We start from the raw sequence: 16753 nt of genomic DNA on the forward strand, positions 1-16753 counted from the left end.
CTTGGGCAGCATGTCCAAGGCCACACAGAGGGGTGGGTGTGGTGAAGCCGGACTTCTAACAGAGCCAGCCTGGCTCCTAGGCACATCACAGCACTGCGACAAAATGCTGACAGTGGTCGTCCCCGGGTACTGGTAGTGGGGGACAAAGGCTGACGGCTGCTGCAGGGCCACCCAGGGCTTCTCCCCTCAGAACCTGAATCCTGTGCAGAGCGGCATGGAGGGATCACAAACGTGTGGCATCTGATGGCGAGGGGCTGCCTGCGAATTCCTGGGCCCTGGCAAAGGCTGTGTTCCCAGTCTGATGAGGCCTGGCTGTTCAGCATTCCCTTTTGTTGAGTGAGCTTTCTGATATCCTTCCAGTAAATTCCTTTTCCACTCAAGATAGTCAGAGTGGATTTCTCTATTCTCTGACACAGGCTCACCCAGGGAGTGAATGAGGTGAGAAGCATGGTGCGGCGAGGCCTGAGGACCGCAGACGAGCAGAAGAGGAGCCTGGGGAGGAGACGGAGCAGGACAGGCAGCGAGGACGGCCCTGGGCGCAGGGACCACAGAAGCTGGAAGGGGAGTGAGTTGAGGAGGAGGCCACGACCAGCGTCAGACAGTGCTCAGAACTCAAGCAACATGAGAGCTGAGAAAGGGGCTGCTGGATTCAGTAGCAAGGAAGCCACTCCTGCCCTTGGCCAGAAGCGTTTCAGTGAGGATGGAAGTCTGGTTGCAGCAGACTGAACAATGAGAATCAAAGGAGAGACACTGACTATGGTCTAATGGGGAGAAAAAGGACGGGAACTTAGGGGGAATCCAGGTAGAAAGGGGCTTTGTGGGTTTGGGTTTTGTGGGGTTATTTTGTTTGTTTTGTTTTTGTTTTTTTAAATACAGGAGAAGACATGATGTATGTTTGCACGTACAGAAAAAATGGTGTGAGTTTCCAGAGAAGGTGCAAGAGACAGGAACCAAAGTGACGTTACAGTGGGGGGCTTGTCTTGGAGGGAAGACACTTTAAGGAGGTGGGAAGGGAAAAGAATGGCGGTAGAGACAGGCAAAGGTGAACGGACGAAGACCAAGGTCTCAGATGGCATCTGAGGGCACAGGAGCACTCTTTTGGTGAAACCTTTTCCTCTTCCCTCAGGCAGAATAAGATGCTCATGAATTATAGGTAGATGTCAACCCTTGAGAGGGCGGCAGACTGGTTTAGAGCACAGGCAGGGCAAGGAAAGAATTCTTGGGAGTTGAGTCTGAGCCAGGAAACCGTGACACAGCAGCTCAAATGCAGAATAAGTTGAAGACTCTCATCAAGACACAGCTTCATTCAAAGTTAAAAAACCAAACCCAGCCATTGCGCAGTTGGCAGATATAACAAGTATGAGAGCCTAGAAGCTTAGCTCAACAGCTTCAGAGCAGGGCTCTTTAAACCTGCCGCGGCTGTTGTTTGGCGTAGGTAAGATACTTCAGGATTCAAACATCAGAACCCAAGGTCCACGATGCAAAGTCTGGCTCCCCCGCCCCCCCATGCTCTGACCTGCTTCTCTTGCTGTCCTGTATACCTTTTCAGTGTTTCTTTATTCACACACAAGTAATACAAATATATATTCTTAGCTCACATCTTGGTTTTTTGTTTGTTTGTTGTTTACTTACTGTATCTTGGAGAGCTTTCCTCAGTCCACAAAGAGCTTCCTCTGTTTCCAGCTACCTAGCGCTTCTGCATGGAGCCGCACCACGGTTTCTGTGCCCGGTCCTGTACAGATGGACATCTAGGTTGTTTCCAATCTTTTCGCTCTTACAACCAATGCTGCAATGGCTAACCTTTTACATAAGTCATTGCATGGATCTACAAATGTCATCTACAGGGTGGATGCCTAGACTTGTCATTTCACAATCCCTCCAGTAATATCTGAGAGAGCCTGTTGCCTACTGCCCACCCCCTACCTCCAACCCCACCGAATGTGCTCTCAAAGTTTGGAATTGTTGCCAACCCGATAGGTTACAATTGGTATCTCTGTGCACTTTTAACAAGCATTCATTTTTTTGAAGACTGAAAGTAAGCATCTTTTCATATGTTTGTATTTCTTTTTTTGGTGAACTATCTGTTCATATGCTTAGCTCCTCTTCCCCATTTTGCTGCTGCAAAAGTTCTTAACCTTGGGTCTTTTTCAGAGGGTCTTGTGACTCCGATAAGGTTAAGATTTATGCGGTAAAAAGAACAGTCACCCTAATCCAATACATATCTTGTGTTATACATAGAGGTTTTCTTTTTAGTTTTTAAAACATTTTATTGAAATTAATACATATACAGAAAAATGTACCTATACTATGTGTTATAGCTTGATGAATTTTCACAAACTGAACACATTCCTATAACCAACATCAGATCAAGAAACAGTATTACCAGCACCCCAGTAGCTCTTCTCAATAATCCCTTCCTGTCCTCACCATTTACAGATTCTTTTCTTCTGTAGCTTTACTGGTTGATTCTAATTCTTGGCCTTAATACCTTCCTGATGTCATCATACAGTTTAAATTGCAAAGTTGAATGAAAATTTGAGTTAGAAGGCAAGTGATTCATAACTATCAGTCTTCAACAGTTTTGAAAACCCACTCTACTCTGTAAAGGGTTTTAATCACACTTAAGAGAATCTGCGATCCTCGCGCTCCCCCTGCTGGTGATCAATAGTTACCAGGAAAAGCCTCCCATCCCCGCTCCAGGCTCTGAGGATTGAGTCCTGGGACTCAAGCTGCTGCAGATTTAACCAGAACCAGTGCCTAGAGGGATAGAGTGAGGTCACTTATCAAGGCATCCCGAAACTCCCATTCCCTCCCCTTTCTGTGAGCCAATATTTGAGGAAGGCAACTATCAACTAACAGATCATAATAGGTTTGGGGGCTATGAATAGAATGACAGGAAAACACAGTTAATCTCCACTTCCCCACCTCTCGCCTATTCCTCCCCAAACAAGAGACTGCTGTGAAGGGCCGTGCTGCTAAAATCAACTGTCAAAGAAGCCAAAAGCCCCCAGTTACAGGTCTCAAAAGCCAGTGGGGAGCTTCCCTGGCGGCGCAGTGGTTGAGAGTCCGCCTGCCGATGCAGGGGACACGGGTTCGTGCCCCGGTCCAGGAAGATCCCACATGCCACGGAGCGGCTGGGCCCGTGAGCCATGGCCGCTGAGCCTGTGCTCCGCAACGGGAGGGGCCACAACAGTGAGAGGCCCGCGTACCGCAAAAAAAAAAAAAAAGTTACCTTCCTATATAAATTGATTGCTTTTGAGTATAATTTGATGGAACTAGGTTTCCTCTGTTCAATCACTTATAAGGTTCATGTACCAAGAAGGAAGTATACTGTTAAAGGAATTTTACAGCTACCATAGCTTTCTGGTTAGATGGCATTACTATGTGCACTAAGTTCCTGAATGTAGTCTCCACATAAGTTCAGGGCTTTTTCTTTGGCTGGAAAGATCCTGTGTCACTGATGTAGGAGCGCAGATCGGGCTTTTTGTTCCCTCAGGTCACGTTTTGTGGCTTCTTTCTCTCATTCTGTCATGAGGTACCACACAGTGAATCAGGCCTATATCTAATGACTTGAAATTTCTGGCCACATCAGGTAGTGTGAGTTAACAGACTTTATTCCCGAGAGGTTCTCGCCTTCCAAATACTCCCCGATCAATGAGCCACATCCTCAGAAAGCACCCAACTTTATGATGGAGACATGCTTACCTAAAACAAAGCATTTGAAGACGTTTCAGTTTTTAGGATTTTAACGCTGTATGGGTGGAAATAAGGTAAAATGAAGAATTCACCAAAACTGTACGTACCTAGGAACTAACTAACCAGGAACTGTGTTAGGCTTTGGGAATTCAACTGATCTAGATGCAGTCCTTGCCCTCAAGGATGTGTGGTTTTACCCGAAGGAATACTTTCAAATGACAGCTTAAAAACATGTATTTGGTCTTGATGAAATTCCCTTGACATCTTCTGATGGAAAAAATGCACATTTTCCCTTTTTTTTGGCACACCACACAGCTTGTGGGATCTCAGTTCCCCGACCTAGGATTGAACCCCAGCCACGGCAGTGAAGGTACCAAATCCTAACCACCAGACCACCAGGGAAATCCCAATACTTTCCTGTTGCTTATTCTTTTATAAGAGATGTTGAGAGATGGGCAGCAGTGGGTGACCAGGCTTTTGAGACTGTTTAAATCCTGACTCAGTCACTTCCTAGCACTGTGTGACATAGAACGGGAGCTAGAACAAGATACCTAATATCTGAGTCCCAGTCATCCTCATCTGTAAAATGTGAAAAACCACAGGAATATTAAATGTGTGAACATGTGCATGGCTGCTGCATAGTACAGGGTAGTCATTATTAGCATCATGAGGTTTGATGTTGGAACTTCACAATTAACAGGACTTTTTCTTTCTTTTTTTAAAAAAATAAATTTATTTATTTACTTTTGGCTGTGTTGCGTCTTCACTGCTGCACGCAGGCTTTCTCTAGCGGCAAGCAGGGGCTACTCTACGTTGCAGTGGCTTCTCTTGCTGCGGAGCACAGGCTCTAGGCACCGCGGGCTTCAGTGGTTGTGGCTCGCGGGCTCTAGAGCACAGGCTCAGTAGTTGTGGTGCATGGGCTTAGTTGCTCCGCGGCATGTGGGAGCTTCCCGGACCAGGGCTCCAACCCCTGTCCCCTGCATTGGGAGGAGGATTCTTAACCACTGCGCCACCGGGTAAGTCCCAATAGGTTTTTTTCATCCCTTGTCAGTTACTGAGCCTCTCCTATGAACAAGAAGGATTTAAAATGTTTTACCCGCGACATGCTTTAACAACCTTATCCAATGACCTGTAGATTCCATTCCCAGGCATGGGCCAGGCATTCCAAGATCTGGCTGTAGTTAAGTTGAATATACTAAGCTATTCTCAGCAGCCTATCTAGTTAGGTGATTACAGCTAAGGTATTGGGGAGTGGGAGGGTCAAGTTTTGGTTCAGGTGACAACCTCACACGAAGGTTGGGCCATAACCAACTCTAGCCCATTCTACTGAGGAAAGCCATCTTTTCCTATAAAGCTCTGAGAAGTGCAGACGTGGAGCTGGGGCGTGGTGAGTGAGGAGGGGCACAGCTAGCGCAGCAGAACCAGTCTCGGTGTTGGAGGGAGTGGCAGCTCGTTGCTCAGCCCACCCCTTCTCTGCCTGCCATCTGAGCAACCGTCAGAGTCATACAAATGGAAAAGATCCCTAAAAATAACCTGCTTAAGTGGACTGTCCAAAACTTTTTGCAAAATTTAGTATGCATGTGCGTTTCTCTGTCGAGGTGTTCTACAGTTCTCACCAGATTCTCAAAGGAGTCCATGCCTGAAAAAAACGAGATTCGCTGAAACAGTCCAAGGTCCTCACTTAACGGAAGGGAGAAAATGAGGCCCAGAGAGGGAAACGCAGTTGCCTCAAGTCAAACAACAGGCATATTAAAGCGAAGGCATTTCAGTTCCAACTCCGGCGTCACGTTCACGGTCCTGACCGTGTCCAATACTTCCTTGCTTCTCTGCAGCCCTGGAAGATCCCCGGGAGTCCAGGGCTGGCGTCGGAGCCCTGGAGATGTCGCAGGCCGTCCAGATTCGAGCATCGAGGAGGCTTGGGCCAAGCGCTTAGACGGGCTCCGTCGCTGTGAAAATCCCCCCACTCCGGCCTCACCCCGCAGAATTCCGCAGCCTCGCTGACTCCAGGTGGAGCACCAAGCACAGGGAGACGCGGGGAAGTGGAGGCAGCTCGACAACGAAGAACAACGCCCACTCACTCACCTGACCGAGAGGAGGAAGCAGGCACACCCCAAAACCCGTTCCAAAGCGAATCCTTTGCGGAGGGCGGGACTAATGAAGAGAAAAACAGGAAATGACGTCAGGAGCACGTGCTTCGCGAGGGGCGGGCGTCAGGCGTTTGAGAGGCGCGGCCATCGCCCCGCGCCTGCGCAGCCACCGCCTGCCGCGTTGCCTAGTCACTGGGGTGGGAGGAGCACGAACAGGGGGCGGGGAGCGTGTCTGAGTGACGCAGGCGCAGTGCGACTCCGGAGGCGCGGGTCGCCCCCTCCGCGGATTTAGATCCGGGTCGGTCAGGCGCCGCGATCGGGGAGAGACGATCTGAAGTGACCGGACTGGCTCACCGGAGCGCCCCTGGCGCCAGGAGGTGCGTGCCCAGACGTGACGGGGAGACGCTGCGGCACCGCGTCTCGGCCTCCAGGCCCGGTCTGGCCACGGGCGGCTTCCTCTGGGCCGTCCAGCTTCGCGTCGCGTTGTTCCCCCGGCGCTAGCTGCCTGGGCCGGGCAGGGCCTGCGCTTCTCCGCGCCCCCTCCGCTGCTGCGGCCTGGCCCTGCCCGAGCTCCGCTCTCTCGCCCCTTCCCGCCTCCGCTGCTCCCGCCCCGTCCCTCGCCTCTGCCCTCTCCCTCTCGTCCGTAGCTTCCTCTTTTCGCCTTTCTCGGCCGCCCTTTGCCCTTTCCCGCTCTTTCCCGCTAGTTCCTGAGCCCCAGTCTCGTTGTGTGCCTCTTCGGCTCTGCCCCCGCCTCCTCCTGCATCCCTTGCCTATTGGCCTGACCCAAGTCTCTCATTCTGGCCCGGGGAGTATCCTCAAGGAGCAGCTTTCCAGCGGGAGACCCCGGGCGGGCACAGCTAGGGCCCTGGACAGCTCCCCTTTCTCCGAACCCCCCAGGTCCCGACCTTTTTCCCCATGTTTAAGCACGACCGATCCAGTTTCTGGGTAAAAAGAATTAACATAGTGCTCTTGCACCTAGAGTGTAGGGGTTGAGTGAGTAGAGAGAAGCGTGAACGTGTTTTGTCTCGGGGGCAGATTGTTGCAACTTAGTCTTGTTTGCGTCTTCCAGAGTTGCTGGACGCGATTTTCTTCCCCGGATTCCACACTTCCTGGTGGGCAGGGAAATTTTCTAAATCTTTAACATTGTGATGACACTCTTGCGCGCAGATCCTTTATTGATCGTTCTCAGCTCTTTTCAGGGTCCTGGAAATTTGGACCTAGGCTTGAGGTTCAAAGAGGTATTGGTTAAAACTGCAAGATGTAAATAAGATTGTGAGACATACTCTTCGTTGAAAGTCAGAGAAAATCCGGAATTTGCCCTTTTGTTGGAGGAACTTAAAAGAATTTTGTGTTTTCTGAAAGGTTAGGGAAAATCCGAGGCCCCATGTGATTTGACTTAAAACAAAGTAGAAGTTTGATCTTTGGGGGGATTGTTCAATTTCAAGAAGTTAGAGCAGTAAAAACTGCAAGAATGCCTCCCACAAATTTAATATTAATGAAGAAGGGCAAATCATGTACATGTTTCCCGGAGTTAGTTGTACAGCTCTTGAGTTGAGTGAATGGGAAGCTGGGAAGAGGGAGGAGCATAATAAGCCTTTTTGTAATTACAGACATGCTCTGATTTAGCTCTTACGGTCATGCCTAAGATTCACCTTTGCCCTGGGTTAATATAACTGAGGGAAAAGGTGAGTAATCAAAATGCTGGAAGTCTGAGACTAGTTTAGTTGGAACTTCATTCCTAAAGTTTTACTCTGTAGCCAGTTTTATTTTGGTCTGTTTTGGTTTTTAACTGATGGATCTTTTAGTGTGTCAACAAGAATATTAGCTGAGTTTGTATTAACATCTAGAGGTCACCTGCAGTAATGTTAAGTTAACACTGTGTAATTAAAAGTTCCATGTTTGGGTGCAGAGCATCTTAGCACAGTGTTAGGGCAGGAATGAGATTCCAGTTCTTACAGGAATAGGGTTCACAGTCCTGGTGTCAGGTTCTCCCTTGTATCTCCCTTGTATCCCCGTATTCTTCAGCAGGAAGAATTTGTTTATAGACTACAGAAGCACCCTTTTAGATGCTGTGGAGCTTCAAAAATAATAGAATATGTGATCTTTGCTCACCCCTCTCCCCAAGTATATAGGACATTATTGTGTATCTGGGAGAGGGTCCTCCTCTGAATCCTGAAGAATTAGGAACCAGTGAAATGTGGAACTGATAATGTTTCCTCAAATTGAGGTACTGGTTAAGTAAACCAGCAAAATACATATGGGGAGTGTATTTAAATTTTTTGTCTTAAGAAGTTGAGGTGAAAGCTAGCTGAATTCTTTTGACACTGTTTTCAGTGCTCCCCAGAGAGATCTGCCTAAAATACCTTCTACACATTAATAAATGAAACAAATAGTCTTGATCACTTGCTTCTTAATTTTGCCACTGGTACTACATGGTTACATTATATCAAACATGTTATGACACTGTGACCTGTAGAATATTAGAGGTCTCACAATAACATCAAACCCACCCCTGAGAAATGAGCAGATATAGAATCAGAGAGGATCCAAGGATCCACAGAGGCACTGCTCCCTCTGAGGGTGCCTAAGGGCACTCTGGAAATAGAGAAGGTAAAGTGAATTCTTCGCTTCAAAAATTCCCCATCTTATATTTTTTGTTTTACTTTTTTTCTTTCTGATTCCCTGTGATATGTTTATAGAGATTGATTTATGCTTTGTTCAGGATGTGGTATTAAGAAATTTTTTACCCCGAGTAAAAAAAAATGGGAGACTAGAGTCAAAGAATTTATTAACTTCTCTATTGTATCTCTTGTTGCTTTGGTTGGTCTCTCTCCCATCTTTTTTTTTTTTTTTTTGGTTTAAATATAAAAATCAGGGTAGAAGAAATGGAGAACTTTGGTTAATCAAGCTAGTTGATTAAGTGGAGATCATTTAAAGGCACATCTATAGAATAATTTCAGTTTTTTCCTTTACTTTCTACCTCTTTTTTTAGCTAATTTTGTTTTAAGTTTGTTTTTGAGTTGCAAGTATAGTTCATCTATTCTTGTAAGAAAATATTTGAAGCTAAAGAAAACAAAGGTTGAGTGTGGAGTAAGCAGTATCATTGAAACTTGTTTGCAATCCTGCCTTAGTAATGGTAACATCTTGATACGTGGGTATGAATATTAATATGAGTATAAACATTGATATCTGGGTCAGGATTGCTTTAGAGAAATGCTATCACGTGTCACAAAGTTATTCTTACCTGAAATGTTTAGAGCTGGATGAGACAAACACTCAGTAGTGTGTTTTTTTTAAGTAAATTTATTTATTTATTTTTGGCTGCGTTGGGTCTTCGTAGCTGCGCGCAGGCTTTCTCTAGTTGCAGTGAGCAGGGGCTACTCTTCGTTGGGTTTCTCATTGCAGTGGCTTCTCTTGTTGTGGAGCACAGGCGCTCTAGGCGTGTCGGCTTCAGCAGTTGTGTCATGCAGGCTCAGTAGTTGTGGCACATGGGCTCAGTTGCTCCGCGGCATGTGGGATCTTCCGGGGGCAGGGCTCGAACCCATGTCCCCTGCATTGGCAGGCGGATTCTTAACCACTGCGCCACCAGGGAAGTCCCCTCAGTAGTGTTTTAAAGCTCAGAGTTCTATATGTTGAGCTTTTCCCTTATATTTCTGATGTAGAGGTCATTTTGTCTGTAGGTTTCTAGACTTCTACAACTGGAGAGATTTCACCTCCTGTTAAAAAGTATACTTAAACACAGATTTTAGGTGACGTAGTTTCCAAAACTGTGTAATAGGATATTGGCATCAAGTATTTGGACAGTTTAAATTCCATCATAATAAATATACTTTTTCTGTATTATTTCATGTGTCTTCTCTTAAGAAATAAAACCTACAGTTTCCTAGTCATTGAAACTTCCTTTTAGAAGTAGAAATTTGCTTTTTCTCCCCCTAACAAGCAATGGTAGTATCAGAAATATAGATTTTAACAAAAGTATATGTTTGAACTCACCTGTTTTCACTTTGTTCATTTTATTTTCTTTTTAGTATTAACGGGAACATCGATAGTAGTGTAAAACTTTCACAATGAAATCTGAAGCCAAGGATGGAGAGGAGGAGAGTCTACAAACTGCTTTCAAGAAATTAAGAGTGGATGCATCAGGGTAATTAAATATGGAATATATTATTGGGGAATTGTTTACTAGATTTAAATAGACATTTCCTCAGGGGAGCTCTTTCTCTTCTAAAATTTCTTTTTATTTGTAGAAGGTGTCAATGTTAATAGTGTGACATTTTACCAAATTCTGTACAGCATTGTTTTACTTATAAAAGAAACTCTTCTGTTAAATTTTGAAAAGTAGGTGTTCATTTGTACTCCAAGGCTGGGGGTTCTTCTTCTTAACTTTGAGGAGGGTTCCCCTTCCCCCTCCCCCCACCTCTTTTTAATCAAACATTAGGCAGTGTCCCATCAGAGAGTTCCTCATACATCTCTAGGGAATCACAGTATTTTTCACTAAAAGTGAATTGGCTCAGTAGGAATCTCTGCAGACATTGCGATTTCGTGGGCTCTGATTGCTGACCCTATCACTATGGAAACCTGTTCATTAGGGTTCTGTCACTGAGATCAATAATCTTGGACCCTTTGGCCAAACTAATTAGAGCACCTGCAGACCAGCTGCTGTCTGAATGTTAATATTTCACCCTTTGCAAAATGTTCTATGCAGGACTCTTTTCATCCCCCTTCTTTGCCCCAGGCCAGAAGAAATCTCAAAGTTTTAATGGATATAAGAATATTTCATTTCATGAATGGAAACTGAACACTCCACAGCAAGGAGTAAATAATGATTGCTCAAATTTATTATTCATTTACTATGCCCTAGACACTGGCTTAAGTACTCTGTACACATCATCTTATCCTTACTACCAACTTAGAAGATAGATACTACAGAGTATACTATATAGTTTACAGAGGAGCTACAGATGAATTAAGTCACTTGCAAAAGGTCACATTGGTAAGAAGTGGTAGAGCCAGGATTTGAACCCAGACAGTTTATCTCCAGAACCTCTGCTCTTAACCATTCCTTTATATGGTACCTTGAAGACAACATGAAGAAATGCATTCGGTACCTGGTGCATGTAAAATTAAATAGTTGTTAGTTGTCGTTATAGCTGTCTGCTTATTGCTAGTACTATTTTTGGCCTACCAAATGAGAGAATTTATGCTAATAGATTTGCACAGTAGCTGTTACAGGTGCTTACATTTGCTTCCATGATACTTCAAATAAGTATCTTCTCCTAGTGATTTTCCAATATGGTCATCTTGCCATTAGAATTGATTAGTACTTTATAAGCTATTTTGGGAAACAGAAACAAAGCAGAAAAACAAATAGTTCCAGATTGCAGTCATAGTGTATTCCTTTGTGATTTCTGGTATAGAAATAAATATTTTTTAATCAGGAAAATGCTAGGAATGTATAAATGCACACGTACATGTATCCCTTAGTGTATAATTTATATAACTCTTGATATACAGACGTCTTTCCTGGTGTTTTAAGAAGTTGGAGCATAAAATTAAGCTAGTTCCATGCCCCTAAAATTTACTTGGAACATAAAAAAAACTTTTCAAAATGTCTGTACAATATATGGTCAAATATTATATATTTGTAGCATGCGCTCTACTTTGAGTTAAGTTATAGAAAGAGAAGGAGCAGTGCAGAGCATTTGAGAAAACCAAATAAGAGTACAAGGGGTGAGTCATTACTGTGACTAAGCAGAATAAGACTTGTATAGTGTATCATACGTTTCTAGTTGTTTTGTATTGTTGCTGATTTACGAATGGAACATGTGAGGTACTGACTCATAAAGTAACCAAGCCTTGCCAGGAATTTAGCATGATCCTGTTCAACAGGTTTTGGTTTCTAATGGTATTTGTCTTATCAGGACAAATCTTTATATATTTATTGTAAAACAACATAGTCCTTTTCATCAGACTATAATATAATACATGCTTATTATGGGTAAATCACAAAAACAAAAAAAAAGGATAAAAAAGGAAGTAAAAAATCACAATTTACCAATACCACAGTTAATATCTAGATCATCTGTAATAACAGCATTCACTTTTTTTTTTTTTTTTTTTTTCAGCATTCACTTTTTTTACACAGTTGAGGTCATAATATACGTACAGGTGTTTATCCATGCTGTTTTCTCTTACGTTACAAGCATAACATAATATTATGTTATAAACATTCTCCCATGTCATTAAGAGTTCTTTGCACAGTTAATTTTTAATAAATTCCTAATATTCCATTGTACAGATTGGCCATAATTTATATAGTACACTATTTTCTATTATTAGACATTTAAGTTTATTTTAAACTATATTTTAGTGAACATCTTTTTACTTAGTAGATTGTCTCTTTCTAAAGGATATTTATCAAGACTACAGCATGTATAGTAGGAGCCCTGTATATGTGTGTATGTATGTGTATATTGAAAAGTTCCAAAAGAAGTTGATGTTAAATGTTAATGTTGGTGATCTCTGGGTTGTGAGATCATAGATGATTCTCTTCTCTCTTTTAAATTTTTTCGTCTTTACTGGGAACCCATGTTACTTATGTAATTTTAAACTGCAGAGATTTAGCTCTGAGTAATATTTCAAGTTTATTGATTGTAAAAATTAGAATATTTTTGTATAAGTTGTATACTGTTTGAAAAGTATTTATTTAGATTGAGTCTCCTAAAGTTAGATTGAGTCTCCTAAAGTTTTTGCTCCTAAGCTTAGTTTCCATGGCTCTGGTTTGCCCATATAAAGTAAGTGGTCATTGTCGTTAGCATTCTCCCTGGACATAAGGCCTGATCTGCCCCAGATAAACAGCCTAAAAGTCTATTTATATCCCACTGCTGGTTATACTTAAGAATCATTCTTTTGCTTATGATTTTGCAACTGCGAGCTCTTAGGGATACTCCAACTTTGGTTTCGGAGGAAAATTTACACTAAAAGCTGAGCAATTTTTGAGAAACCCAAACTAGAAAGATAATAAAGGTATTAATACAAGTTGCATTTGGGTTGGTGAGAGCAATATGTTCTCCTCCTTCCATGGTTTTCTAAGCAGTAAACTTTGTTCTTGTCTTCAGGTCCGTAGCATCTCTGTCTGTTGGAGAAGGCACAAGTGTCAGAGCATCAGTCAGAACAGCAGTGGATGATACCAAACCTAAAACCACATGTGCATCTAAAGACAGTTGGCATGGGTAAGAGCTTCTCATTGCAGATGATTTTTATCCCAACATCTTAACATACTATTGAATTTTCTTTCCTAAGTATCCAGAAAAGAGTGTTATGATATAGAACCCAAGATGCACCAGTTAAAGAAGACCCTTTCTTCTCATTGTGAATTTGCTGAGACTTGCTGTATAGCCTGGATTGTAGTCAATTCTTATAAATGTTCTATGTGTGTTTGAGAAGAATGGCTCTCCTTTAATCATTCTTAGGTTTTATATATGTCCATTAAATTAAGTTTAAAAATGTGTTACTTATAGGATCTTTTTTCAAATAATTTTTTTTTTTGGAAATAATCTGCCTAGTTCTCTAGCTGCTGTTAAGGTATTCCTATTGTTTTTGGTATTCTCCAGTTAGTTGTCCTGCTTTAGTGTGTGCTTCTTGTATCTGTAGATTCTCTTCTTGCATCAATTCAGAAAATTTCTCAGCCATCAGCTCTTAAAAAATTACCTGTGTTCCCATTCACTGTATTCTTTCTTTCAGAGACTCCAGACTTTTTATTCTGTCTTACATACCTCTTAACTTTTACATTTTTCCAAATCTCTTAAGTTTCTGTGCTGTCTTCTAGGTCAAGAGTTGGCAAACTTTTTTGGTAAAGGGTCAGAAAATAAATATTTTAGGCTTTGGAGGCCAAGAGGTGAGATCCAGGGATATTTTGTAGGTACTTAAAAAGGGAGAAAACTCCTGCCCTGCCCTGTTTGCTTGATGTTCACCATCCTGGCTGGTGGACACACTTTGTGTTCAGTTGCTGAGACAGTCTGAGGCTGAAATGATGAGCCTGGTGGGATGGGTGGGGAGGGAGCATTGCCAGGATCAGTTTTACTCTCTGCCTCAGTGGCACCCAGATTCCAGCACACCCTCTCTCCTCCAGAGAGCCTGGTACAAACTGAGATTCTACCTCTCAGTACCTAGCGATTGTTGACAGCAGAGCCCCAACATGTAGATGGTAGCCAGTGAGGGCCCCAGGCCGTGGTGTAACGCACATGTCTGCTGGCCAGGAAGACGGGCACAGGGAGTGGAGGGAAGAACAGGGGCAAAGCGGGGTCCTCAGGCATGTCTGCCTGGCTCACAGTTCTAGCCTATGGGAGCAGTGTCCATGGGCTGTACAGAAACAGGTAGGGGGCCGGATTTGATTCAGAGACTGCAGTTTGCTGACCTCTGTTATAAATAATTCAGATTTATCCTCCAGTATTTTCTTTTCTTAGCTGTATGTGTTCTGCTGTTTAGCCCATCTATTTAGTTTAATTTCAGTTACAAAGTTTTTAAAGTTCTACTTGGTTCTGTTTTCAAATTTGCTTGGCAATTTTGAGTCTTTTTTCTCTTTGCTCAATTCTTTTTTTTTTTTTTTTCTTACTATTTATTTATTTTTGGCTGCGTTGGGACTTCCTTGCTGCACGCGGGCTTTCTTTAGTTGCAGCCAGCGGGGCCTACTCTTCGTTGTGGTGCGTGGGCTTCTCATTGCGGTGGCTTCTCTTGTTGTGGAGCACGGGCTCTAGACACGCAGGCTTCAGTAGTTGTGGCCTGCGGGCTCTAGAGCACAGGCTCAGTAGCTGTGGTGCACGGGCTTAGTTGCCCCGTGGCATGTGGGATCTTCCTGGACCACGGATCGAACCCGAGTCCCCTGCATTGGTAGGTGGATTCTTAACCACTGCACCACCAGGGAACTCCCTCAATTCTTATTTATTTAAAATTTTATAAAATGTTACAGTATGTCTGATAATTCCCAATATCTGAAAACTTCAGAGAGTCTAAATCTGTTTTTCAGCTGTTCCCAGTGATAGAAATGAATTCTAAATCTGCTCTTCTGTTGAGTAATCACGGCAGAGTGGCTGTTTGTAGCATTAGCCCTGCAGGGTACTGAAGCTGCTGTGCTGCATTCAGGGCGTGGAGCACAACATTGAGGTTTTAACAGCATCAGTCTAAGCTGTCTGTGCAGGGTGCTTCTCCAGACCCACTGGTCAGAGGTTCCCAAGCCAAGGGTTGGGCAGGGCAGACAGGTATTCTGCGCCAAATGTTTCGTCCAAGAAGTGCGATTTAAAACTCCCCTTTACCTCTCCTGTTTCTATACCTTGGTAATAAGGAGATATTGACGTTTTTGAGACACAGAGACTTAGGCAGCTTGAAAATAGATAGGCACATCTCTTTGGGGGAAACTTATTTAGACTCATAAACCAGAGAGGTGGCAAATTTCCAACTCTCTTAAAGAATCTCTTTAGGAGACCTCTGTATTCCAACATCTTCTTGTGCATTTTTTTCCTCTTAGGTCTACAAGGAAGTCTTCACGAGGAGCAGTGAGGACCCAGCGTCGTCGGCGTTCTAAGTCTCCTGTCCTTCATCCTCCAAAGTTTATACATTGCAGTACAATAGCTGCTTCCTCGAGCAGCCAGCTCAAGCACAGAAGCCAGGCGGACTCCCCTGATGGCGGCAGTGGGCTGGGAATTGCAACCCCGAAAGAGTTCAGTGCAGGAGAATGCTCAGCTTCTCTCGATACTCATCACACAGGGGCAGTTATTGAGCCTTTGAGAACTTCGGTTCCAAGGCTCCCATCAGAGAGTAAGGAGGAAGACTCCTCTGATGCTCCCCAGGGCTCCCAAGCAAGTCTCAAGGCCAATGATCTCTCTGACTTCCAATCCGTTTCCAGGCTAAACCAGGGCAAGCCATGTGCATGCGTAGGCAAGGAGTGCCAGTGTAAGCGGTGGCATGATATGGAGGTATATTCCTTCTCAGGCCTGCAGAACGTCCCTCCCTTAGCCCCAGAGCGAAGATCCACGCTGGAGGACTACTCTCAGTCGCTTCACACAAGAACTCTGTCTGGCTCCCCCCGCTCCTGTTCTGAGCAAGCTCGAGTCTTCGTGGATGACGTGACCATTGAGGACCTGTCAGGCTACATGGAATATTACTTGTATATTCCCAAGAAAATGTCCCACATGGCAGAAATGATGTACACCTGAGAGCAAGAAGCTCATTACTGTGCTTTAACCAGTGAAGGCTTGTCGGAGAGCTTAGTTAACGGCAGACGTTGCGGCCGCCTTGGTTGAGGAGACATCTCCTTCTGCTCACTGTGCTTGCAGTAAAAACTTCTTGGCATCTCAGTTAATCTTCATTCTTGAAATTTAACTCTCTGAGTTCTTACGTACCCACCAAGGCAAGCCGATCAAAAGAACAGTCCCTCTCATTTAGAACTGTTCCTGGGGGATGAAGAAATGACTGCTTGACCGGTAGCAGTGGGCCTGTGGTGAAAGCCTTTGAAAAACAATTTTTCAGCATTTTTCAGATCTGTTTCAGATTTGGGTGCCAAGGAGAATGAAATGTGGTTTTGTACCTGGACTGAACATTTGTCATGCTGTAGTTGCCAGCCCAGAGTATTAGAAGTTTTATGACTGGTTTAAACCAGATCTGATTTAACGCAAGATTTATTGTGTCTTTAAAGGTTTCCTGTGTTATTGTTAAGCCAGAGATCTAAGGTTTAGATTCAATACGAATAAACTAGCTGGCCTGCCCTATATTGTTTGAGAGAATCATTAACCATCACTAAATAAACCCCTGCTGGTGCTCTTCACCCTGAGACATGTCACATGAAGTTTCTTACGTGAGAAGTGACTTGGAGTGGGGCTGCTTCAGTTGGGGGAGGGGGTGTGATATTTGAAACTGCTGTGCGTCTTCTCCATCTCCGGCATTTTAGTACATATGGCACGTTTCAGTCACTTGCA

At 43.9% G+C, this 16753-nt stretch overlaps 1 protein-coding gene across 2 annotated transcripts; it reads left to right on the forward strand.

Moving 5' to 3' along the window:
* The first annotated feature begins 6001 nt into the window (after window positions 1–6001).
* On the forward strand, window positions 6002–16546 carry OSER1 (oxidative stress responsive serine rich 1). 2 transcript variants are annotated; one of them, XM_060125271.1, is made up of 4 exons: window positions 6002–6160; window positions 9812–9927; window positions 12902–13015; window positions 15307–16546. In XM_060125271.1, exons 2-4 carry the CDS (start codon window positions 9851–9853, stop codon window positions 15992–15994), a joined length of 879 nt encoding a protein of 292 aa, XP_059981254.1. In that variant the 5' UTR covers window positions 6002–6160; window positions 9812–9850; the 3' UTR covers window positions 15995–16546. The 2 variants fall into 2 exon arrangements, with proteins under 2 accessions (XP_059981254.1, XP_059981255.1); XM_060125272.1 differs by lacking the exon at window positions 6002–6160 and adding an exon at window positions 6280–8393.
* Window positions 16547–16753: the final 207 nt, after the last annotated feature.

The sequence above is a fragment of the Lagenorhynchus albirostris genome, chromosome 15, assembly GCF_949774975.1.
Source record: "Lagenorhynchus albirostris chromosome 15, mLagAlb1.1, whole genome shotgun sequence".
NCBI classification, from domain to species: Eukaryota; Metazoa; Chordata; class Mammalia; order Artiodactyla; family Delphinidae; genus Lagenorhynchus; species Lagenorhynchus albirostris.

Bases quoted from the DNA above. Each gene is read 5' to 3' on its own strand.
- OSER1 (XM_060125271.1), top strand. From the start codon at position 9,851: ATGAAATCTGAAGCCAAGGATGGAGAGGAGGAGAGTCTACAAACTGCT. The intron at 9,928-12,901 runs GTAATTAAATAT...TCTTGTCTTCAG, and splicing joins TTAAGAGTGGATGCATCAGG to GTCCGTAGCATCTCTGTCTG. The intron at 13,016-15,306 runs GTAAGAGCTTCT...TTTTCCTCTTAG, and splicing joins TCTAAAGACAGTTGGCATGG to GTCTACAAGGAAGTCTTCAC.